Genomic DNA, 26,875 nt, shown 5'->3' with positions numbered 1-26,875 from the left:
CTTAGTTGACCGCCCGTGATTGATCAAAGCCTGTTGAAATTGCATATTGAACCAATTGTATGAAAGTTGGGAGTAGTACATCATACTCAACGTGCGACCTAAAGATATTAAGATTGTAGTATGATCAATAACGTAGATAGCAACGCCCATGCAGGTCAATTTTGGGATGGGAAAGAATATTAGTTCAACACTCGTGACTATTATGACCGAGGGGTCGTCAAACGGTGGGATAACAAAGTTCTCACAAGTTTCCTATCTCATGCCTCCACGCGAGTCTAAGTCTATTGATGACATTTGGTCCTTAGACCGGCGACGACTGGGTGCTATCAGCCTTCTGCCGATAGTAGCAGAATGAGAGGGTGCGAACAGATCTAGTCGAGAAAACATTACCGTATCCAATTTGCTAAAAAGCCCATTGCATCAGGTTTCCCTTCAATGTTCGTTATTATCGCTCGTATACGTTTATTTCACAAACAATCCGATATGAAAAATAGGAAATACTTTCCTTGATTTATAACATCTCAAGCTACCATAACTCTTTGCTTGTATAATGTGTTATAAATAGGTAGTTTTCAACCCAATAAATATATCATAGGGAAGAAGTAGCGAAATCTGTCTAAATACTGTTTCAATAAATAGTGATCCAACCCATTACGCAGATAAGATTGGCTTTCCTAGGCAATACTCCCACGGCCGGCTGTGTGAAGTTCAAATTGCTTTTGTTTAGAGAACATAGGTTACTCTCGGTAGCCGGCTGCCCAGAGTTTAAAAAGAACCAAAAACTAAACAAGATTTTCTCTTTTTCGAGTGATCGTGCACTCGAAGACTAACTAAACAACTACCTAATAAAATATGCTTCACAGGTCGCATTGCTTGCTTGGAGCGAATCCTAGACCTCATACCCTTTCAAACCACCAATTCCGCGACACCTATGGAAGAGTCTGATGAATCGTCGTCCTTCCGTTAAGTAGGTGGAGCATCAACACTTCCTGTCTACCTTATCCTTTATCCTTCCCCGTGAACGATGGAGATGGGGGCGGCCGGCAATGATGGCTATCATGCTGTTGAGGTTTTAATATTTGTCGGATTGGTATGAATTCCTACTTACCATTTCCTAAGCAACTCGTATTAGATAATCATCAATCAAACATGATGAAGTCAGTGTGCAATCCGCCAAAATCATCGTCACCACGCAACGCAACACTTGTGACTATTATGACCGAGGAATTCTCTGCATCATCCACAAGTGTTATAGGATAGAATTAGTATTAGTAGGTAGGAAAATGAATCAGGATATATCTCGGTAGATATGGTGATTTAGCAAAGTACGTACGCGCTTTGTCTTTTCATTTGAGATCAAAGTTTTCAGGTGCGCGACCTGTAGTGGAAATATGAATGCCGTTCGAATAGGCATTTTAAAGGGGTGTTTGGTGTAAAGTGACCCAATGGGTGTTTTCTCTTGAAAATATGGGTAGAAATAGTTTAGAGTGTATTGAGTTTACCGGTCGAGAAAATTTAAATGGTAATTACGAGCCCGAGAGCTCGGGACAAATTCTTTGCCATTGTGCGGTACTACTTCTTCGAAGGGAGCGATATTTCTAAAGGCATCTTATGACGCCTCACGAGGTGTGGCATACCTGTCTTCAACGGATCCTTAGCTACATTAATAATGTACTTCCAGGTTGGGACGACACATCTTGGACAAACAAAAAACTCGCTTCTACATACATTGGATTCCGGCAATTTCTAACATGTAGAGCAAACAGCGGCAGCCACAAAAGATAACCTGAATAGTGGTCGCAGTGGTAAAGTTTCCCCTAACAAAAAACCCTCAAGCACTCGCTGTTTTATACTTTGTACAACACTTTGGCATTTTTCATTATCATTTTGTTGCAAACCACTATGTATTCCTCAGATAACATGCTCTGCGCAAGATATAATCATTTTTGTACACTGACATACCACAAGTGCAACAATAAAACCTGTAATTGTTTATTGACACCAATTTAATAGAACGCGCAAAACGAAAAGTTCAACAAAATAATACTCTGTTCAACATATCTCATGAACTCGATCATGTAGAGGGTTACTTTCTTCCTTAAACTTGTTCAGGAAATCAAGAGCTAGCCTATGGAGGGTCAACTAGCTTGGATTAAAATTCTGCCGTTTGGTATCGCTAGTGAGCATGTTGTTTTTTACAGTTTACTGTGTCGCCAATAAACGCCAGTGTTATTTTTTCTTTACTGTGTTATCAGCAAACCAGAGCTTCTGAATTTGCTTCCAGGGACATCACTAGGGACAAGTCAGTTGCTTTTGACGTTCACATATGTCGTGTGAACTGAATGAAATTTTTTGTGTCTAATTAGTGCTAGTAATTACCTTTCGCATACAAAGAAAGATTGACACGAATGCCGCTACAGTGGTAAAGTATCAAAAATAAACAAAACAAAAAATACAAAGAAAGACTGTGCAATCACTGTCAAAATCGCCTTGGTAACCGAGGCCGAGTGTCATATACCATTCGATGCAGTTCGTCGAGATCGGAAAATGTCTGTGTGTATGTATGTGTGCATGTGTATGTGTCATTTAAACTCACACAATTTTCTCAGAGATGGCTAAGCCGATTTTCACAAGCTTAGTTTCATCTGAAAGATATAACGCTCCCATAACCTGCTATTATTATTATTTTAGTTGATCCGACTTCCGATTCCGGAGCTACGGGTTAAAGAGTGCGGTAACACAGCAAATTTCCATATAAACTGGTACAACCATTACATCCAAATGATGTAAAACACATTAAAATGGGTGCAAAATTACTCTAGTTTGCGGGTCTAGATCAATAATGATCAATCAAAGCAGTTTTGACCACATTGGCTACCTATGACGGTTCATGATGCCTCCGGGGAACTCGCCAAGTTCCTAAACTAATATCACACCTATTCTCTACCGAATTCTCTACCTATTTTTACAAATTTTAATACCATTGACTGCAGCTGAATGTAATTCGGTTCTGACTCTTGGTTCCGGAGTTACGGGTTAGTTAGTAAGGTTACACTGGAATTTCCCACATAAATCGGTAGAATCGTAATACTTCAGAGGCTAAAAACTATTGAGATAGTCACCAAATTAGTTAGATTCGCACGTCTAGATCACTGATTACCAATCAAACATTCATTGAATATAAATATACCATACCTTGTCCAGTATCAACGATTCCAGAAGTCCCGGATTCCGGGCATATTCTACAATTAAAGTCACATCGGTTCATCGGTGATGACTGAACCGATTTTCTCAAACCAAATCTCAAATGGAAGGCAGAATATGCTGCTGAGTATTGCGTCGCCAACCACCCCCCCCCCCCCCCCCCTCTTGGCCTTACACTCCCCTCCCTCATCACCTCTCCACCACTCCCTTGGAACACCATCAAACCCGTGGTGACATTATGGAACCATTTCGAATCGACTTTTTCATACAAGCTTGCATACAATAAACCTTTCGTTTCGAGATGCGCAATGCCACCCCCGCATTCCCTTCATCCATCTCGTATACCGAAATAAGATGAAGAATTTCTGACGCATCATCCACTGTCACTCTGTTAACCCTTTCCCCCCTTCCTTTCCAAATCCATACCACCAGCATTTCAAAATATGATCGCATAAAAATAACATTGGACTCGTGCTGATTAAGCTAATTAAATATTACTTTTTTGTTTAAAGTGAGTCAGCGTCTACTTTCGTGGTAGTCGTGGGATACGTACTAGGTATAATAAGAATGTATGTAATTTCCACAGTTTAATTGAACAAAACTTAATGAATCATAGTTTGGATAAATGAAAAAAGGCACAATCGCACCACTAGGTAGATTAAAACAGGTTTTTGGGCACTAGTTCAGATACATCGTCTAACTAGACGCCCAGATGGTACTAGTTACTGGCAAGATGAATTCGAAACACAAAAATTATGCTCACTAGCGCCGCCTGGTAACCGAGTTCCGACATATGCATTCGTCCATCCAAAAGGTCATCTAGTCACCCTAGTTTGCCGAAAAAAAGTACTAATAATTCAATTTTTGGTCTTTTGACTTAAGTGCCAATACCTTATTTAGGACTTGGTGGTATCCAACGGGGAAAAACGATCGGAAATGGTGAGTGAAGCTAAGCAATCATGTGAAGAAAAAAATTCCCCCCAGAGGCGAGATTCGAACTCACAACCTTTGAGACTCCGGCCCAATGCACTAACCCTTATGCTATCCCTGGGTATGGAGACATTGCTTAGCTTCACATGATTGCTTAACTTCACTCACCATTTCCGATCGTTTTTTCCCCGTTGGATACCACCAAGTCCTAAATAAGGTATTGGCACTTAAGTCAAAAGACCAAAAATTGCCAGCCTTGTCCACCCTCTCTCCCATGTCTCTGATACACAGATGTAGGACTTCGACCCCCCCCCCCCCCCTTCTTACCATTGAATATCTTCCCAATACTTATGTGCCCCCTATCTTCTAGTTTTAGTTGATCAATATTTAATCTCGTTAAGAAATACCCAACAGTACCAATACTTGAAAATAGCCCTAATTAATCCCCCTAATCTTAATAAAATTGAACCACTACCTCTAACTATTTCTAGTTAATATGCTTGTAAAATGTTCCGCTTAGTTAATAATTAATTGCTCCAACAATCATTCTAAAAATCATTAAATGCATTGCTATACAAAGAACACACAAAATGATCCGTCCCCCTGATCTTACGAATATTATATTATCCCCTCTTGTATATGTATAAGTTAGTTGTAAAGCTTTTTTTGTTTCATTTGTGACTAACATAGTCGAAATAAAAAAGAAAAAAAAATATAAAAACAAAATAATATTGATATGTACAACCCCCTAGTTTTAAGAAATTCAAAATGTAAAACAATGAAAAATTGGCACCTTTAAGCTAACGCAAACGTGCCTTATCAAATAAACGAAGAGGCTTTAGTTCTGGAATATGCCCGGAACCCGGGACTTCCAGCACTAGCGATAATGAACAATATATTCCAATAATCTTTGATTCGCCATCAGTGATCTAGGCTTGCGAATCGAAGTACTTTATGTTCATTTCAATTGATTTCGAATCTATGAGGTACTACGATTGTACCGGTTTATATGAGAAACCTGTAACTCCGGAACCAAAAATCAGAACTGAATGAAATTCAATGGTAGTCAGTGGGAGTATTATATCTTTCATTTGAAATCAAGTTGTTAAAAATCGGTTCAGAGTTTGCTGGGAAATAGGTCTGACATTAGCTCGGAAGCTCGGAGTTCTACCGCCCTAACCGGACGTGGATTCAAAACCAAGGATGAGATTTTCCTGTACCCACGGATATAGACGCTATGATACCACTGGCATGTCCGCAGAGGTAGAGTCGGAGCTTTTGCACCACATACATTAGTCCGTTACCCGAAGGTGGCAAGAACCATCGAAGAAACCGTCGCCATTCTCAGGCACCTTGCCGGTGTGTCGTTTGAGACCAGCAAAACAACCCGCACGGGCAGTCCGCAGATTATCATCGTCAGCACCGTACGCCGAAGCGTCGGCAGTAGCGTCATCCTCATTCCGACCGCCTACACCGCTAGCAGGAACCGTGGCTGCACCGGCGTCACCTGTTGGCAGCATCAGCATCGTCAGTCGAATCGCCAGCAGAACAGCAGCAGCATCCTGTCACACGCCGACCGGCAAATCACACACACACACACGCTATAAGTTAGGCTAATTAATAAAATTTGACATATTCGAACTTGTCCACGTATATTGATCTGTTGATCGGTTCTCCCTGTAAAAGCCGACCCTGAGAGCGAGAACGCTACTCACGGCCGAACTAGCCACCTTAAAAGAGGCTGTTGTAGAGTCCATCCTCATTAGATCCCCGTGGCTGTGACCAGGGATCGAAGTCGTTAAGCGGCACTCATCTGGTGTCGCCGTAGTCACAGTTTTGCGTTCTTACTTGAGCGACCAAAAATAAAAGTCGCAAGGATAGAATAAGCTTCGTAAAACCCGTTTCAAATATATTGGAATATAAAAATCGGAAATAAATTTCATGCATAAAAATCGGACGGTGATTCTTCAGCATAAGAATCACTTAAAAATGTTCACCCGTAAAACTCGGTACGAATGAGCTACCAGTATAAAAACCGGTTAAAAATAAATAAATCGTTCGCAGGAGCATCCGTACAGAGACTAATCGAGACTACCAACTCACGAACAAACACTCAAAATTCTATGGCACGTTGTGTACTAGATCTTTTGAAGTAGCAAAGGGAGCAAGGTCCCTTAAGTTTTGCCAATATTGACAAAATAATCAAGTTTCCTGATTTTTGTCGTGACTAACGACTTACCTTTCAATATAGGGACCCCTTTTCAAAATTTCGGAAGAAAAATGATGTAAGATTTTGAACGCTTATATCTTATATCTTATACTGAATGGATTTAATCAATTTCTTCGGCATTTTGTCGAAAATATTTGTACCAATGTTGTATTAAATTTTGGAATATGTAGGACATTCATTATCAACGGAGAAATAGTGTTTTGAAATATCTTTCGAAAACGACTCAAAAAAGTGAAAATTTTCAGCCCATCCCGCGCAGAGCCGTCAATATGGTGCAGCAACCGAACAATAAAATAATGAAAAGTATATATATATAGGTCCACTACATGTTTGTTCCTATGATTATTCGTATTGGGTTGCTTGACGAGAGCAGTTGGTGGGGGAAAGCCGGCATATTAGTTTTGGTTGTGCCATTAGAAGCCGGACGGAAAGAAAAGGCTCACGCACGCCACGAGAACGAGCGAGAAAGCGATAGTAGTGCATATTAGCGAAAGCGTTACGTACATTTTGAACGTTAATAACTTTTCTTCTACTAAACGTTCAATGCTTGCTACCGATACGTTGTTTGCTATATAAAATTTGTTTAAATAGTTCAAAAACTACTTTAAATGAGAATCAACATTAATGATAAAACCTATAAATAGGGGTGTCGCAGCTTTTCTCAAAGCCAGACGTATGTAGACGCAGTGCATAACAGACGTGCGTGGTCGTGAGAAGCTGCATCGGACGACCAATCAAATCGGCTACCACCGGTAAGAAAATGTTTTTCTAATCTACAAACCCGAAGGTTTTTGCAAATCCTTCCAAGAAAATCAGTGAATGTGGCAACTCTGCCACTAAGCGAAAGTTACACCAAAACGAATGATGAAAATATTTTCATTTATCGCACAAAAGGATGGCCTTCCATCTGCATTGTAAAGTCAATAAATAGGAACGCCTTGATACAAAGCGTGCTCATTCGGTGTGAGCTGCGAAAGGGGAAAGATCGTATGTATGTACGCAGTAAAAACAATCGTCGGCAAGGTTTGAATTGTTTCAAAAGATTCTCGTCTTGTATCAACATAGTTATCTACAAACCGTCCTTATTAGGACGAATGCAAAATGGTAAAAGAATTTAATTAGAAAGTTTCTTTTATTACCTAGTATTAATTTTGCGCTTGTTAATTCTGTACTTTTACCAGTGAATCACAAGAAAATGTTTTTCTAATCTACAAACCCGAAGGTTTTTGCAAATCCTTCCAAGAAAATCATTGAATGTGGCAACTCTGCCACTAAGCGAAAGCTACACCAAAACGAATGATGAAAATATTTTCATTTATCGAACAATAGGATGGCCTTCCATCTGCATTGAAAAGTCACTAAATAGGAACGCCTTGATGCAAAGCGTGCTCATTCGGTGTGAGCTGCGAAAGGGGAAAGATCGTATGTATGTACGTAGTAAAAACAATAGTCTGCAAGGTTTGAATTGTTTTTCACATTGATATTTCAAAGCAAGAAAATATGAAATTTGTTCATTTCATGAATGAATGTATCAACGAGCTTAGAATCCCGCGCATCCCCTATCAACGCAGACGCTAACAACAAAGGTTCTTTTCAGAACCACCATAATTATTATAAAGAATAACTTGAAACATTCCCACATATTTCATTGAGTATCATTCGATTTGAATTACAAACGAGTAGTCACGACACTCCGGTTATGTCCTAGACATTACCCACCCATCTTTTTCGTTAAAGTTGGTAGCAGTACTTGTTTATTTATTAATCGTTGCTACATCCATTCCGTTTGCTTATGTGGTTTTTGTTTGAAGCGAAACTAAGACAGTTTCTAACCCCAACTGCTATGAACTGACAGCGGTTGGGGTTAGAACCTGACTCAGTTTCGGATTCAAGCGAAATCGCCATTAGTGCCTCTTGAGCAATGGGAAACTCGTGAGTCCGCCGTCTCAATTAGTCTCTGATCCGTATATCGTGATGTTCAAGATTCAAAGTCGGCTAACAAAAACTACTTTGTATTAATCGGACATATTTTCTTCCAGTTTTTTACTCAAGGTTTTTTCATCAGACTCTTGCAGAGGAAAGTCCTAGTCCGATTTTTATGCTTGAAGTTTATATCCGGTTTTTATATTCTGATATATTTGAAACGGGTTTCACGAAGCATGTTTTGTCCTTGCTCATTTGAGTAATAGAATTCATTCTCATTGCCTACTATATAAAGTAGGTTACCTTTGTTAACTTTGGCTCCTAGTTGAAGTAAGTTTCAACGAGGAGCCATAGTTAACAAAGGTAATGCCCAACCTATACTATTGAAATCCAACAGTTTGTAAGAGGGTTGATTCACGATCATAACCAATTTACCTTTATGCAAGACCGTTGTGATAACTTCAATATGAGGTATAATTACAGTTATAATTAATAATAATAAGCTTTCTTCAGAGTTCATGATAAAAAAAGTTCGAACGAGATTAAAGATTGTTTACTGTTCAGAACAGATTTTGATTTCTAAAGTTATGATTTTTATAAAATACTGATTATGATTAAAATGGCATCAATTACAAGATTATACTAAAAAACTAATAAGTGCAAGTGTGGCGTTCTTAGTTAGATAACAGGGAATTAGACGCTACTGTTAAATGTTGTTTTGATAAAAAAAAAACTTTTGCTGTAATCTTCTCGCATCGTTGCTGGTTTTTTGTCAAAATGATTGATTTATTCTGCAAACGTTTCGGCTAGTCACTCAGTTGTCCTTAGTATTCTTCGTTATCCAAGGCATGAATGCTGTCACTCGGGTGTACACACCGGGATACTGGCCTTTGCCACAGCCGATTCCCCATGACACAACACCAACCTGAGTCCATCTGCCGTCGCTGATCATCAACGGACCGCCGGAATCTCCCTATAGAAATATTGTTTGTCATTCCTAGTATCAGTGTATTCATAGTATTCATACGTACACTGCAAGAGTCCTTTGCTGATTGACCCGCGCACAGCATTGTTTCTATAATACCGCCCGGAGCTGCGGACCCATACTTTCGGCTACATTCGCCGTTCGACCAAATTGGAAGATTCACCTCCTGCAGAACTGAAGGCTGCGGTCCATCTATAAGAAAAGTAACTCATTGATCAAATTGAATAAGCTTTCAAAAAATATTACTTTCTCGCAAACTTCCCCAACCGATCACAGTCGCTGTTAGACCATTATAAGCTCTGGTGCTATCTCCTGTTGGTAAGCAGATGGGTCGAACCGACTTCGTGTACTGTACGGCTTGGTCCATGGTTAACACTGCAACATCATTATACTGAAAATATCCAAGCTTCGTATTGGCATCCTGTAATCAACGTATTCAAATATCTACCAATGTTCGCGAGTCGAATCCACGATGTCGCACGAGTCGTTTTACGCGTCGTTCGGTGTGCGTTACCTCAGTGTTGGACTTAATGTTGTGATCTCCCAATTTCACTGATAGGCGAGCCACGTCCCAAGAGCTCATGCTGCAATGGCGATAAATCGTAGGATTAAATTACAAATTAATGGTTACTGCGGTTGCACCTACTGAGCCACGCAATGGGCAGCGGTGAGGATATGAATGTTGTCGATCAGCGAACCACCGCAGAATTGGCGTCCATTGTTAAACAGGGCCGCGATCCAGGGCCATTCGTTAGGATCTGCATTGTGACCACCGACTATCCGCTCCGTGTCCTGTGGGAATAAATATAAACGACAAGTTTACGTATAGACTTTAAATAAACTTCGAAAAAATATATTCAGCTATCTAGGGTAGACAAACTCTCATTCTTATCCTTAGTCAGGATGTCACACTATTTCGGTTGTAAGTCAACTTACTTTGTGACCTTGTTGGTCTTAATGAAATATTAAGTATCAAGATGGGGAAAAGCCAGTTTGAGTGAAGCCTCATGCAAATTTTTCTCAAATTGGCGTAAAAACCCCATATCTTTTCTGTTAAATAATCAGTACATTACAATACCATACACTACACAAAAAACAATGCAAATTCTAGAAATAAATGACTAAAAATGATGTAAAAAAATAATAATAAGAAATTTAATAATAAATAAATAGGGTCATGACCTCCATACAAAGAGCTCCTATGTTCCAACAGCAAAAAGCTTCGTTGACGAAACACACCTTCGGGTGCATATACCAAATGTAGTTGGCTCAATAGCTTCGAAGAATCTGCCTCACCAAGAAGTATTTTAGCAACGAAAACATCCTGGGACACTCTTCTTCTCTCTTCCAGCGTGTGTACACCTATGTACACTGCGTACATAACGAACGAATTTCCTATGTATTGCTTCAATCCTGGCTACCTATACGGACACCATACCATGGAGTTAGATTCGACCGTACCAATGCACAGTATAGTGAGCGGAGAGAGAGAGGGTCGTTAAATTCATTGGAGATTTTGAACATGAATCCCATCTGGCGGTTTGCCTTGTTAATGATATAGTCGTAATAAGGTCGGAACGTGAATGCCGAGTCCAAAGTGACTCCAAGGTCGCGCACTTGTAGAACACGCTCGAGGTTCTGATCTCCAATACAATAATCGTACGAAATTGACTTCTGCTTGCGGTGATACGACATACGATATTTGTGAGTACTGATTGTTAGCAAGTTTATGGTACACCAGTCATCGAATCTGTCCAAGCAGTCATCAACATAAAATATGCAACACCCAGGTGGTAATCTTGTAGCTAGATCTCCAATAAATAGTGTAAACAAGAGTGGGCCCAAATTACATCCTTGAGGATCAAGTGATTTATTTGAAAACGGGGCGGACAATGCGCCTCCTATTTTCACTATAAGTTGACGATCACTCAGATACGATTGGAGCCAACGAATCAGATCAATAGAAACGCCTATTAATTTCAATCTTTCCAAAAGTTTTCCGTGGTCAACTCTGTCAAACGCTGAATTGAAGTCAGTATCTACCGTGCTCAACTAGCGTCCATATTTCATAAGCAGAATGAGACGAATTGATAGAGATTCGTAGAGGTTGATCTTTTTGGGATGAATCCATGGTGGTCAGGGGAAATGTAGCTTTGACTGGATGCAAAGAGCACATCGTTCACTACGATCTTGGAACACACACTTTAGAACATGCGCACAACGATGTAATTCCTCAAAATTTTCAACATCGTCGATCTCCTTTTTTAAGCACAGAACACATAATTGACTTTTCCAACTGGAGGGATATCAACAATGTCTAAGAGAGCTATTGAATAGAATTGTCAACGAGGCAATTAACACGTTAGCGCACTTCTTGAGAACACATGAAGGTATGTCGTCAAAACCAGGAGTGACTAAATATTTCAGTTTGCTGACTTCTGATATAACCTGCTGCTCTGTGACCGTGAATCTTTTCAGAGGACAGATATTTAATGGTGTGTCTTTGCAAGCGCGAGCGATTTGATCAGCAAATGAAGTAGTATCACTAAATGCGCTTTTAAAATTTGTGACGAATAGGTCACACTTCTCTGAAACCAGCCTAGCAATCTGATTATTCAAAATCATACCAGTAGGCAATCCGTTCTCCTTCCGCTTGGAGTTCACAAATTTCCAAAACTGTCGAGGATTATTGCACAGGTTTGCTTGTGTTCGAATGGAGTAGCGTTTGTACAAGAAAATGTTAGATCGATAATTATTAGTCGCTAGCGCAAAATGATGTTTGGCGAAACGCCAGCGTGTTCGGCAACACAAGCAAAGTGTCTTAAAACTGAGTTGTTTAAGGTGTCGTAGATGATGCATTACCCCACGGTGGCTTACGAGCTGGCCTACGCACAGGAACATAATCAGCCAAGTGGGCATTAATCACGGCAGTGATATGTTCAACGGTACAGTGAATATCTTCAGCACGCTCGAGTGAATGCTCATACGCATGAAGGAGGGCTCATGCAAGTTTCAAGAAATCAGCTCGATGAAAGTCAAGACCACGATCATTCGGGATATCCTCAAAAATAACAGGTTTCGGCAGATTGATAATAACTTCTACGGGAGGATGATTTGCATCAATCACAGTAATCGATTCAGCAGGTTTTTGGATCTGACAGTCAACTAGTGCTGTCTCATTCAATAAGACAAAGTCCAGGATACGACCGTAACGATTTTCAATACTATTAATTTAGGTGAGACAGTTCAAGGTGAATCCATCCAATAGCGGTAGAAATGTAAGAGTGAAGCACGTTGACTACAGGTGCGACATTGTCATGTGTGTCCCAAATCAGGCCAGACGGATTGCAATTTCCATACAATAATGTGCAATTATTTCTTCCAAGGCAAAAACAGCATCAATCGATCGGATATGGTTGTTTTCATTGACTAGATCACTTTTACGATCTTGTTGTAAATAAAAAACAGCGATGCTGACAAAACGGTCCGGTAGCTTTAGTTTAACGAAGCTATTCCAGCGAAACGTCAACATCGCCGGATCGACGAAACTACGCCCCCTCCGCGCGATTTCTTGCTGTTCACAAAACTGCGTTCGTATCTATGAACAGCATGTGTATCGCCAAAAAGTTGACGAGAATGAATCCTATCATCTAACCAGGTCTCAGTGAGAAGAATTATGTCGCAATGGGAAGAAGTGATTGCTAAAGCTCATCGATTTTTGTGCGTAGGCCTCGGACGTTCTGGTAAACAATCGTCAGTTTACCAGTCAAGTCTGCGTCAAAATTCGGTTTCTGAAATTCCTCCACATCATTCCAAAGATGATCGTCTGATAACCCGTACGCCTGGAAGTTGTCATTATTTGAGACACGAGCAGTAACATTCGAAGCTTCAACAGGACATATACTGCTTCTAATGCTACCTGACGGAGTAAAGCTGCATGCTGATGAAATAACGCTGGATGCTGAGCGGAGAATCACGATGCGATCAAAATTTTCATTTTGATTTCACAGTGGCGGTAGAGTTGTTTTCATCAGCAAACTGTAAGTGAAATTTACATTGAGGGCGTGCAACATCTTGTATTGCTTCGGAATGACATATACCCTTCTTGGCTTTACCTGGCACAGAAGAAGTCGTAGATTCGTTAGGTAATCCGAAGTCGCTTGCCGGGGTACAAGAAATTTGACAGACGAGTTTATCTGGGATAGTTTGGCGCAACTGTCTACCATCAGATGCATTCTTCTCCGCAGCAATCCTCATGATCGGTCGTTGAATTTTTGAATTGGTCACAAATTAACAGAAGTAGATGTTCTCCAGCCAAATGTCTTTGGACAGAGCCTTCTCCATGTATGATTTGGTAACGTCAACTTTGAAGATAATGAAGCTCAGAGATGAGAGATACTTGTTCTTAGGAACTGGACGATCTATTCTCGGTTGCAGATCCTCCCCCAGACAATCTTTCACAAGGGTAGAAACTTCATCATCCGTCGTGCTGGGATCGACTGCTGACAAGTCCATAACAGCTTCTCAGGCGGTGAAATTATTTTTATTGTTTCAAACGCAGCTTTGGATCCACGAATTTTAGGGATTTTTGTTTTGAGCGGATCATCTTCATGTTTGTGCTTAGGCGTGTTTGAAAATGGATTATATGCTGCAATCCGTTTCCAAGGCGTATTTACGGTTGGAGATAGCGGTTTTGAGTCAGCTATAACCGAGAGCTTTGACGACATCTTTCAAATCAGCTATGACATTCTTTAAAAATTTCAGGGAACTCGAATACTATATCGCAACAACGTGAAACCATTCTGCGAAAATGATCAATCGAAAATAAATCAGCGCAGTCGTTGCACATCCAGAATAGATTCCGTGGCTGGGTTCCGAGGACGTCACAAACATCATAATCCATTTTGATGCATATCATGTGGAACGAGCTTCCGCAGTACCCACGACGTGTGAATCGTTCAGAATCATTAGACACTTTCGAGCAGTTGGTACAAGACACACTTCTGGTGTGGGAATAACGCCTAGCAGGTATGAAATATGCGCAGTATAATAACTCTAACGGGTATGATAACGTCGTATAACGCCAATAGGAGCGAACTTGCACGCAACCTGCGATAACTCAGCTATCCCCCAGAAGATGTCGCTTTTGGCGGAAAAATTGAGCATGACATAGTACGCAGCCATAACATCAACAAAAATCAGAAACAAAATTATCACATTCCCGAACCAGATATAATCGTGCTTGAAGTTACAAAATTTCAATGCACTCGTACGACCGATAAACAAGATAAATGGATAACACAAAAATAAAATAAATCACTAAAAATTTAAAAAAAACTCAGCTCGACTGCCGAACGGAATATAACAACCAGTGACGCCAGTTATGCGATTAGAGTGATTAGTTTGCGCTTAAATAGGTATCAGCATGCTTACTTCGTTCTTAAGAAGCAGTAACATCAAAAATCTGGTTTGTAAAATGTAAAATACTCGCGATTGAACAAAGTGAAATGTCGAGTACAACACACCCTTGTTCATCCTACCATTTGACCTAATGCGTTGAATAGAGAGAGCAAACACTGCTCTAACTAATGTATTCAATTGGATGGGATGAATACAGGAGCTAAGATGAATTAGGGCTCAGTAACCCTATATGGTAAAATCCTGGTAAAACAACGAATCTATGACAAACGATCAAAAGACAAAAGGTCTAAATGACAAAAGGATGAACCTCAAATGGACAAAAATAGAAAAGGTCGAAAAGACTGGAGATCAAAGGACAAAAAGGTTGAAAGGATTAAATGTCGAAAGACAAACGGATGAAAATACGCAAGGTAGAAGGACAAAATGTCAAAAGACAATTGGTGAAAATTATAAATGGTCCCATAAATCAAAGTTCAAAACCAAAACTTTAACGATTGAAAAAGCGCTTTTTGAAGAACGGTAAATTACATATTTAACGAAATAGCATACCCAATATTATCATATAGGGGAACCCGGGGCTAGTTGGCGGTTGGGGTAAGTTGGCGGAGTCCCCTTTTCTCTGTTTCTATTATAATAGGTATATGGCGCTGTATCAAACTGTGTACTTCAAATAACGCTAAATGCATTTTCCAATGTGTTTGTATTATATTGCATTTTGTTTTGTAGAAGTTGATGACTATATTGGTGTCTTCGAAGGTAATAAGTAAATTTTCTTAATTTTTAACATTTTGTGTTATTTTTGAAGAATTTTAATTACACGGATGATTATATTTTTCGATTGTGCGTGAGAAGTGCTTTCAGAATAGATATTAGACCGAACCACAAACAAAAGTTATTTTTAATACTTTTCTATAAAATGTGCGGTGACTCAGTGCAAAACCAGTCATCATTTTTTTTTATTTCTAGAAATCATTCCAAAGCAAAAGAATCAGTTGTAGCAACCAATTCTTTTCTCCTTCGGACTATAGCTGGGAAAATCTTGTTTTTTTGTATATTGAGAACGCCTTGTATATAGAGTACCGCTAACTTACCCCGGGGCCGAGTTTTCCGAGAAAATTAATTGTTTGATTTCAGATTATTTTTTACAAAAATGGCAAAAATGTATGATTTGCAGCGTAGGGCAGAAATATCATAAAATATAAAGTATTTTGAAGAAAAAATATCCCCAAACTTACCGTAATTTTCAAAAAAGCAAGCACATCTTATAGATACTATATTCACAGTTAGCCGGACACAAAAGCCGGAAAACTGCCAGCTCTTATTTCAGGAAGAATACACTGATATCCAATGCAAATGTGCAAGTTATAGTTTGATAGTTTCATTTGTATCGTCGTAAGTAAGAACTTTACATGTATGAATAGCAAAACAAATTCGAAGATATGATGTGGTTTCATACTTGTGCGAATATTTCTCGGTGTTACTGAAAAAATATTGTTTATTTTCGTTTCTCTACACTCGACAGCACAAGGAAAGAGTACCTTACCTTACCAATACCTTTCTATATACATCCGAAAAGAACATGTTATTTGACGTCATGCTTGATTGACTCCAGCATTTGATATGTTTAATTGGCTCCGCTGAGTGTCTTCGTCTAACTATGAATTACCAACTATGCTACACCCACAACGGCTGTTCGGTCATCTATGGAAACTGTCCTTCAATGTCAGCTTCCTTCTCCGAACAGCCTAGATAAGCCGTGTAGTGTCGGTAGTGGTTGTTTCAACCGGCTAAGAATTACACTACGGACCACCTGTTCCGGTGGTAAAACCCCCAAACAGGGAACCCCAATTCCATAGTGTCATGCGACCCGTGTTATGGTTAAAATTATTGAGGGGGAATTCTCAATGGCGAACGGAGCCTGGGAAGTATCGAGGCGAACTCCCCAGTATGAAGCCCTTTGGGGCCGTTCATAAACCACGTAGACTTATGGGGGGACGGGGGGGGGACGGGGGGGGGTATGGCATTAGTCTACGTTTGTCTACGAGGGGGGAGGGGGGGTCTTTGAAAAAGTCTACGTAGACTTTTATTTTTTGTTATTCTCGTATTACTAATTATGAATGGGATTTAAAGATAGTTGTATTCAAAATATCGGTCTATTCGGTATTTATGCAGAAACTTCAAAGCTAGTACACTATTGAGGTAACTACTCGTTAAGCGACCACCCACCCACGATTTTTTTAGACAGCCTCACACGTTGTTGTTTCTTGCGTATATTTTGATATAGTTTTGATCTAGGAATAATACAAATTGACAGTTCTAAAGGCGATCGCCCAAAATTCCTCTCGACGGAAGATTTTGACTGTGAAATCATCTGAGACACCACTAATTAGGGACCATTCATAAATTACGTATCGCAAAAATTGCCCAAAATTGACTCCCCCTCCCCCTATGTAACAAATTGTCACAAATTTTTCCATCCACCCTCCCCTGTTAAGTAACAAATTCCAAGAAAATTTTTTTTTCTTCGATGAAAACATGTTACGTAACGATCTAGTTAACACCCCCTCCCTCCTATGTCACAACTTGTCGTACCCCCCCCCCCCCCCCTAAAAGCGTTACGTAATTTATGAATGGTCCCTTAGCAGACATGCATGGACCATTAAATCCATGAACCATAAAAAGTTAAAAAATGGTCAAAGTTAAGCATTGTAACAACAAAACACCCGATTTTTAACAATACGTAGATTAATTTTTTTATTTTTTATTTATTAATTTCGATGGTTAAAGCAGTAGTGTAGTTAAACTTCTACAACAAAGTGGTTACTCGAGTTAATCAGTTTCTCTTGCAATCATTTACACTGATTTCAAAATCTTTAAACACCCGTTAAATTTTACGTCTTGGCCCTATGCAACTCCGTGCAAACCGGTTCTACTATATTTATCTTCGAAAATATTCGGAGTTAAACTTTGATACTTTTCGATAATTGGCATCTTTACGCAGAAAATATATGTAGAAGGCGCTACATGCTTGGGGTGGATGTTTTGCGAATAAACTGTCAGATCAGTAGCAAATCTTTAAAAGTTTACGTAATTTTTGCAATTTTAAGAAAATTGGCCTTAGTTGTATATAAAAAATGAAAGTGAAGTGGAAGACTAATTTCCTTCAAAATGGTAATAGATTTATTATGCAAAACAGGGATAATATAGCATATTTTTAAATTTTTCTTTCTGAAACCAATAAAAAAACACTTCGTACAAAGTTGTGTATATTCGAAATGAGAGCTAATTCTTGCCAAAAGTGAATATATACTGGTTATGCTTTGATTGGTTGTTTAAATATTCTTAACTCGGGCGGTTGTGAACCCTAACCTAGAAGCACAATATACACATTTTCGAAGATTTCTTATGTTTAACATTTAAGTGTATCTACTAAAAACTATTATCATTAACTTCCAAATTGTTTTTCTTCCCCTCTGAGTCCATTATTTACTATAATTGATGCGTATTTACGGAAAAAACTTCAAAAAATTACGTCAAATTACTTATCGCTCAAAAAGTGTTTAGCATTGTTGGTGTAGGTCGCACTTCGGCCAAAATTTAAGCTAGTTATAGCAATATATCACATACCTACCAGACAGTTCACTAAATAAAACGTGATCATCATTTCAAATTTAAATTCGCTTGGCACACTATCGCCGCCTCGTACCGATTCTTTGGACTATATTATCTGTTTGACACATCTGTCCATTTGACATGAAGGTACATTGGTGTGCGCAAGCAGCTATTATGGGCAAAAGCACCTAACAACAAACATCAATTAAACGGAAGTCAGATTAGTCCTTTAAATTTGTATTCCGAAATGAATGAATTCTAGGTAGAGGCTTCTTTACGGGCAACTCCACTATATGAGGAAACTGAGCAATGGGTAAGTCATGTTGCCTAGAAAGGATTATCGTAAACACAGAAAGCGATGAGGACAATTTGATCCGTGCTGTAATGTGGACCCCACAAGTTGTGCTGAAGATTGTGGCAAGTGCTTGTTTGACTAAATTTAAATTGAAGAGAATATTTCTACACAATGCCATATGATTTCCATTATTTTATTTTCAACTGGATTAGTTTTAACTCTTAACAATGTGTCAAATAACTTCCTAATCGACTCTCATTTGTTGGCCAGCAGTACAACATGCGGAATTAATTGCGAACTCTTCCAAAATCATTTAAGCTAGTCTTTGCGGTGCATTTTGATGGCCACTGCTTCCTGCATACATTGCAGTTTACCCTCGTTTTGTTCATACAGAAAGCACCTTAAAGTTTTGATTTCAAGACGAATGGTTACTACACGCTCATTGATAGTAACTCAAATTTGAGTGGCTAGCCACTCAATTTCATAAAAACTGCACATGGTCAAAAACTGAGTTCGCCTCGTTTACTCAGTTTTGAGTTTTGGATGCAAATGTCAAATGTGAGTACATTTTACCCAAAAAGCAAATTTGAAAAATAATCATTCAGTATTTTTAATATTATTACAAAGAATCTCACCGATACTTCAAGTATCCTTTACCTGTTCATTCAGACGCTAGCGATGTCTGGAAATATAATCCGACGACATTTCTTCACATCTCTTTTATACCAATCGGTACATTGTAGAACTAGCAGAAACTATAAAAACACGAATAGAAGTTAGATTAGAATAAAAACAAAACTCAGAGAAACCTACATTTTAGTTTTCTGAATGTTCTGCTTCGACTCTACAGCTACTAGGTCCGAGGCTAGATCTTTTATTAAATTTTGAGACGATGTCGAACTCCTCGCACTTTTTCTTGAGGATAAGTAATTTTTTCACTCAAAAATTTAAAAATTGAATGGTTATTCACCAGCTGAGTTAACTCTACTCAAATTAAAACTCATTTTTTGACATATTGCGTCTATTTTTCAAATTGAGTGCTATGAACTCAAATTTTGAGTAGTTTTGAATGAGCGTGTACAATCAATTGTACAGCACGAGTTCATTTTTGTTTGTTCCTAACATAGTTCATTTAGCACAATCAGGACAATAACAAAACGCGGACGTTTAATGGTATGTTTTTGGGTATTTTTGCCTATTATGTCATACGGTCGCGCGCCTCTTGCGATGAGCACGGAAAGCTATGAGAATGGTAATCTAACATTTGAAAAGGCCATTAAATTTTTGCAACACTTTGGTGATCTCGAGTGTCATGTCTGGTAGGTCTGTGAATATATCTTTTTGCATATATTTGAGTGACTAACCTTGAAAAGAAGTATTTCGCTACACAAACGTTGGAAAGCACCTTGAATCGGTATTAATTGATTTGATCAATCATAGACAAAAAATCAATGTGAAAAACCTTTCTTTAATATTTAAAAAGCTTGAAATAAATCTGAACGCTAATTTTTAATTGAATATTATAATGTACTTCTTGCTAAATTCACACTTCCTGCGAATAAAAAAAAATTAAAAGTCTACGTAGACTTTTGCCTGGTGGGGGGGGGGGGGGTTGGTAAAAGTCTACTAAGGTCTACTAGGGGGGAGGGGGGGTTTAAATTCTCAAATTTCGGTCAACGTGGTTTATGAACGGTCCCTTTCTGCATTCCTATGTATGTGCAGTGACTGTTCACTCTACACACCGAATTTTCTTCGCAGAGGTTAGGCTGAATTTTTCTGGGTTTTCAACAGTTTGGGGGCTTACTAGGGTTTTCAGCTGATGGAAGTTCGTTGAAGTTTCGCTGGGTTTCTGTTTTCAAATTGAAAAAAACAGCCTATAGGCCGTGTGGCATCCGGCGGGTTGAAGTATCTCAGCCAAGAATGGATCCACTGGGCTTCTGCTCCTAGGGCGTAAGAGATGACTGAAAGCAGAAATCCCTAAGTCAAGATGTATCTCCGTGTCGAGGACTGAATGGCTGGCTGGGGAAAATATGCCAGTCGCGAACGGAGTATCATGGGCCTTGCCCTTACTGTGTTAAGCGAATCTCTGACACAGTGGACGTTTTGTTTCTTCGCAAGTCGTGGGACTCAAATGATGAGTGACAAAACCAAACAATTTATCCAGGCGAATCTGCATCATGCGAAAGGAGCAACTGGAATCCTTTGTCGCAGATTCACAAAAGAAAATATAGACGTGGCTTTAATCCAAAAACCATGGGCTTTGAAAAATAATATTCTAGAAATATCTACACAAACGGATAAGATAATATTTGACAACTCGGTGAATATGCCACGTGCGGCTATTCTGGTAAGTGCAAATGTTAACTTTACACCAATAACCGAATTTATAAAAAGAGACATAGTGGCAATACAGTTAAATATACCAACAACGAAAGGGAGGACTGATATTATAGTCACTTCTGCTTACTTCCCAGGGGAATCAGATGAAGCCCCTCCACAGGAAGTAACTGAGTTTGTTGGCTACTGTAGGAAAAGAAAAAATCACTTCATTATTGGTTGCGATGCAAACGCCTATCATACAGTATGGGGAAGCAGTGATATCAACGAAAGGGATAAGTGCCTTATAGAATATATATTATCCAACAATATTGATATATGTAATAGAGGCAACAAACCTACTTTTATCAATGCGATACGCGAGGAAGTGCTGGATCTGACAATGTCAAGTACAAAACTCTCTGAAGACATCATAAACTGGCATGTGTCTGATGAAATTTCTCTATCAGACCACACGCATACACTCTTCGAATATAAAGCAGGAGAAACACTAACAGAAGTTTACAGAAATCCCAAAAACACAAACTGGGATTCATTCTGCTCTCAACTGTTGAGCGCAAAAGCATGTTTTGAAGCAGAAATCCAAACCAAAGAAGAATTGGAGATCTCCACAAATATTGTAACATCTAAACTGATGGATGCTTATAATAGAAGCTGTCCAGCTAAAACGCGTACATCCAATAAGGATGCACCATGGTGGAACAAAACCCTAGAAAAGCTCAGGAAAGATTCTAGGAAACTGTTCAACCGGGCTAAACGGACTGGACAGTGGGATGAATATAAAAAAATCTTTAGGAATATAACCTAGAAATGGGAAATTGCAAAGAAAGAGTTGGAGGTTGATGTGCGAGCGGGTTGAACTAACTCCCGTCGTTGCAAGACTACAAAAAACTCTCAAAAGATCATACAAACGGGTTAGGTAGTGTGAAGAAGGACGACGGAACTTTCATCATTGATTCCCAAGAAACACTTAGTATCATGATGGAGAAACATTTTCCTGGTTCGTTTCCCATTAATAATATACAAACACAGAATCAAATTGAAGCAGAGCCTGACTGAAGCTAGTACCGAAGCTCACGAAATAGTCAGTGCTACATTTACAGACGCAGAGGTGGAATGGGCGATCGACTCCTTTGAACCATTCAAATCGCTGGGGATGGACGGAATTCATCAGTCAATTTAACGTTTCAAATGTTTCTTTTTATCCCGTGCGTTTTACACTTTTATCCATTTTCCCATGTAGTACAAATTTATACGACCAAAATAAAATGTTCCGTTACTGACGCATTTAAATCGTACTTTCAAGCCCATTGTAAGCTATAAAAGGTATAAATTAGTCCTACTCACCGGGTTTCCATTTTTCATACCGCATCCACCATTGAACGAACCACTTCCAGGACTGCCAATCGAACTGGTCGTAGTTTGCTCAATCGATGGCGTTGGAGGATGAGTGGGGACCGGTGGAGGCCAAATCATTGGTGGATTCGTAGGTTGATTCGGTCCTGTGGGGCGCATCGGTTTCGTTGGCCATGTTGTACTTGCTGGTTTTTTGGTGGTCGAATCGGATACCAGAGAGACAACAGTCGATGTGGTAAAGGATGGCGGGTGAGTTGCGGGCGTGTGGTCTGGTGGGTGTGTTGGAATTGGTGGAGGCCAACTTGGGTAGTTATTGTTTTTTGGCGGTTTCTGCTTTGATTCATCGCCTATTTCGTTTGCGGTACCCAGTGTTGTGGTACTAGACTCGGTACTTGATTCTGTAGAAGGGATCGGTGTGATTGGATTCGTACAACATACACCGAATGCCTGTCTTCCTTCTTCGTTGAAATAACTGCAGGTATCGTAATTCCCGAGCACCCACGATTCCCACACACTCAGATCAGGAACCTTGAAGTAGGGATAGCATTTTCTAAATGACGTACAGAATCCGAGGTGTCCTTTTGAGGTCAAACAAGGGCTCCCGTCTCCAAGTGCCTGGGCCCATGTGGTTGTACGCGTCGACAGCCATATATGGCGTGGTTGGCGTGGTTTGAACTCGCTGCTAGCTGAAAGTACCAGAAAATAAAGGAGCACATCAAAACAACAAGAACAAGTAATAAATCATCGTCGCGATCAGAGCTTATATGAATCACACGGAGCCATCAATCTCACCGCCGTCAAATACTAACTGAACTGTAAAGATTTCGGGGTTCATTCACTCTCGCTACATCGCGATCGTCTGGAATTTATTGGAATTAATTTGCATATAAAGTAGCGATAGGTTTTGTATTTATTCTGTGTATCGCGGGCATGTAGATTAAGTATACAAGGTGGAAGTGAGCGATAGGTACAGTGTTGGCCAAAATAGTCCATTGACATTTTGGCAGGCACGATAGATTAATAACGCTTCTTTATTTGTATATAGGGTGGATGTACCATTAACCGCATATTGGAATAAACATTAATTAAATAATGGACGAAAATTTGTGTGTGTGTGTGTAGACGTACCAACAGTGGCGCTATTACCTCAATGTTTACTTACAGGACATACTGGTGGTTTTGTTAATATTTCAGTTCGTATTAATTTATCAAAATCCTCTGAGGCAGTTATGAAAACATTGGTGTTACATTTTTGTATGGCCATAACTGTACGTTCTATCTGTGTCGATTAATCCCGAATTGATTGATACTAAAAATACCCTCAAATTCCTTTCCTTTTGTTCGGCCAAACAGGAGGCGTTATATTGTGCTCGTCATTGAAATAAAATTGCAATTTTACGAGTTTCTTCGACCAGTGAAAAATGCACACATGGAAGGAATGTGGATTTACTTTCCGAAACGTGTTTTCGTTTGTATAACCATTACCTATACCTTTCAAGTAAACGGTTCCATTAACCATGGTTAGGGAAATTGATTATTTGATGGTTTAAATTCTAACCAAAAACATTTTCAAATCTGCAAAAGTTTTGCTACAATCGCAACATATTTCAAATCGGTGTACCCACAAATTATTAATAGGATCATAACAAAAACTAAACAAGTTCAATGAGCAAACACATTAACCCAACCAAACATTCGAATTACTTACTTTTGGCGCGAACGGGTTTTTTGGAAAAAGTTTCATAAACATGGGGTTTATTATTCGTGGTTTCAGGAACTTGGTCACGATTACAGTAAACCGCTCACTTCACGAAATCGTGATTTTTTGTTAATGAATATTTAAACCAATGCAATATGCACTATGCTATGCTAAGGCAAACCAAATTTCGACTTCATCAGTTCTCATCAGCTTTGGCAGAACTCCTTTTCTTGCGGGACATCATGCAGGACAAGGGGTTTGCTCAGAATCACAAATAGTTTTTTCGTTTTCCGAGACTACCTTAAACCTATCACTAAGTTAGTTTAAGATTCTGATGAGACGAACTCGAAAGGCAAATTCATTGAAACACGTTATTTCCAGAAGATGTCACACTTAAATGTCATATGTATGGTGTATTCAAATTAAGTGGTTGAGCAATGGTTTTCTATAACTAGAATTTTACATCATTTTCTACAAAAACACGAAAAAATGTTAATTTTTAATAGGAAGAACATTTTTATTTATTTTTTCAATTCATTTATTAGATAAGTCAATTTTGCGTTAGCTTTAAGGGAACATTTTTTTTAACATTTTCAATTCTTAAAACCAGAGGATTACACATTGATATGCATATTTTTTGTAATGAAGCTAAAAAGATTTTATAGCTATCTTATACATATACACGAGAGGGTAATATAATTTTTGTAAGATTAGGGAAGTCATTTAGTTTTTTTTAATGATAATACGGTTTGACATTTTCAGCAAAGAGATTATTGGAGCAAATAATTATTAACTAAGGGGGAAAATTTTACAACTATCTTAAAACTAGGAATAACTAGATGACGCGATTGAAGTTTGTAGAGATGCGGGAAGATTAATTGCAGCAATTTTTATGAGTAGTATTACAGTTGGGCATTTTCAACGAGTTTATGTAATATAATAGTTAAAATTAGAAGCGATAGGAATAGCAAAATGCTAAGATATGTCGAGGGGAGAGGGGTGTGGTTTGATACTTCAGTCAAGGGAGATAAGTTGGAGAAAGATGACAGGGGGGAGAAAATGAATTTTCAGTTTTAAGCATCGGGAGATCAACGGCATAGATTAAAGACTCGAACGGCTTTCATCAGGAAGAATCATGTACTGGGACGCCGGAGCTGGCAGGGGTTCCTCCAAACAATTTCGTAGTACGGCTCTGTCGTATCCATGTCGGGAGTATTTTTCGCTTCAAAGCGTCTTCTCCTATCAATAGTTCTCAACAGACTGAATCGGATTCGCTCTTCAGTCGGTTTGCCTGCCGCAAAATACATCCACACACTCGCTTACGTGTGTTCGATTTCTGTGGTCATTGCATGACACGCTGCAACACACACAGCTGTACTCACTCTTGTATTTCTGTCGACCAGTCAATCCCTTTCCTTCTCACAAGGCATATATAGAGCAACTCACACATCAATGAGACTGCTGCATGTTCTTACCCTGTTGCATGCACATTCATACCGATATACATGGTTCATTAAGGTGGGAATGCATACTTTTTACTCACATATTCTAATATTGGAATGATATTTCTTATAATTTTCGGCTTTAGATAAGTTATTTCTCTTCCAACAATATCTTATACACTACATCCTTTCTCATCTCTACTCTAATGGTAAATATGGTATCGAAAAATTCAAAATATATCATGAAAGTCTTGTATTATTGAGCACTGTTCTCTATATGAACGTCTGGCGCACAAGCTCTCTGTGTTCGCTATTTAAATCCCATAGTTCATTATCTTGTATCATGGATAAATGAAATCTTCCTTGTGCACACAAACAAAAAAACAATCGTGACCTGGTAATGAGCATTCGAACCCAACTCGTTTCCTCTCGCACGATGCATCACATTTCCGACCTCATTCGCGCCTTCTCGCATGACTTCCCGCATAAATGGGTACCATATGCCAACCATTGCATCAAACATTTGAAAACCATTTTCAATATGGTTCGTTCAACAATAGATTAACCATTGCTTGGTATAATATCGGACATAACAATTATCGTTTTTCCATTCTTGACCATACAAACAACGGGTTGTTAAGAACGGTCACCATACCAAAATATGTTCTTTTCCATATACATTTTGACAACATACCATTCAAGAACCATACAGTTTATGGTGGCATGCATATTTTAGATCTAGCGATGGATAAAATGTTAGTTGGAGAAAAAATCGGTTCCCTTCACCTTTTCAATTGTATCGATATTGTAAGACGAGGATTTTTGATCATGTTAATCCCCAGGTTTTTGGAACACGGTAAACATATATGCGAATGACAGAGACCACCAGTGCAATATTAACATGTGGCACAAAAGTACAATGTAGTCTGCAACTCTTCAATATAGGATACGCGGAAGATATTGGAAATGGTAACTAAAATGAGTATGGTAGTTTAATATTTGAATTATAATGATGGAATATATCAATCGTATTCCCAATATGGTGAATAGTTTGGAAATGGTTCCGAAGCTTTCTGGAATGGTGTTTATTTATACGGGTTAGAACAAAGCAAATACCAGATTTGGATCGTGAACCCAAACATAATTCGCGTCCTCCCAAATGATTCTTAATCTGCTATCCGTCCTCTCGTACGAAACCAAACATACTTCGCGTCTTTTCGTTCGAATTCAAACCTATCTTACCCGATTTGTGTCCTCTCGCCCGAATTTAAACCTATTTTGCGTCCTCTCGCACGAATTCAAACATGTTCCACACGATTCGCGTCCTCTCGCACGAATCGAAACCTGATTCGCGTCCTCTCTCACGAATCCAAACCTATTCGCGTCCTCTCGCACGAATTCAATCATATTCCATCCGATTCGCGTCCGCTCGCACGAATCG

The 26,875-nt window shown here is 39.1% G+C and overlaps 1 protein-coding gene across 1 annotated transcript in view; it reads right to left on the bottom strand.

Annotated features, from left to right (window-relative positions):
* Window positions 1-8,914: 8,914 nt before the first annotated feature.
* LOC131681890 (serine protease 44-like) overlaps window positions 8,915-26,875 on the bottom strand; it is a 33,623-nt gene continuing 15,662 nt past the window's right edge. Inside the window, exons 2-7 of the mRNA XM_058962985.1 lie at window positions 22,285-22,979; window positions 9,919-10,064; window positions 9,721-9,856; window positions 9,519-9,663; window positions 9,319-9,464; window positions 8,915-9,260 (exon numbers count right to left, since the gene is read on the bottom strand). Of these exons, the coding sequence (XP_058818968.1) occupies window positions 9,102-9,260; window positions 9,319-9,464; window positions 9,519-9,663; window positions 9,721-9,856; window positions 9,919-10,064; window positions 22,285-22,979 (1,427 nt within the window). The 3' untranslated portion in view covers window positions 8,915-9,101. The remainder of the gene's footprint in view (window positions 9,261-9,318; window positions 9,465-9,518; window positions 9,664-9,720; window positions 9,857-9,918; window positions 10,065-22,284; window positions 22,980-26,875) is intronic.

Source organism: Topomyia yanbarensis, chromosome 2 (genome assembly GCF_030247195.1).
Source record: "Topomyia yanbarensis strain Yona2022 chromosome 2, ASM3024719v1, whole genome shotgun sequence".
Taxonomy (NCBI): domain Eukaryota; kingdom Metazoa; phylum Arthropoda; class Insecta; order Diptera; family Culicidae; genus Topomyia; species Topomyia yanbarensis.
This window is presented reverse-complemented; position numbering and strand designations above follow the sequence as displayed.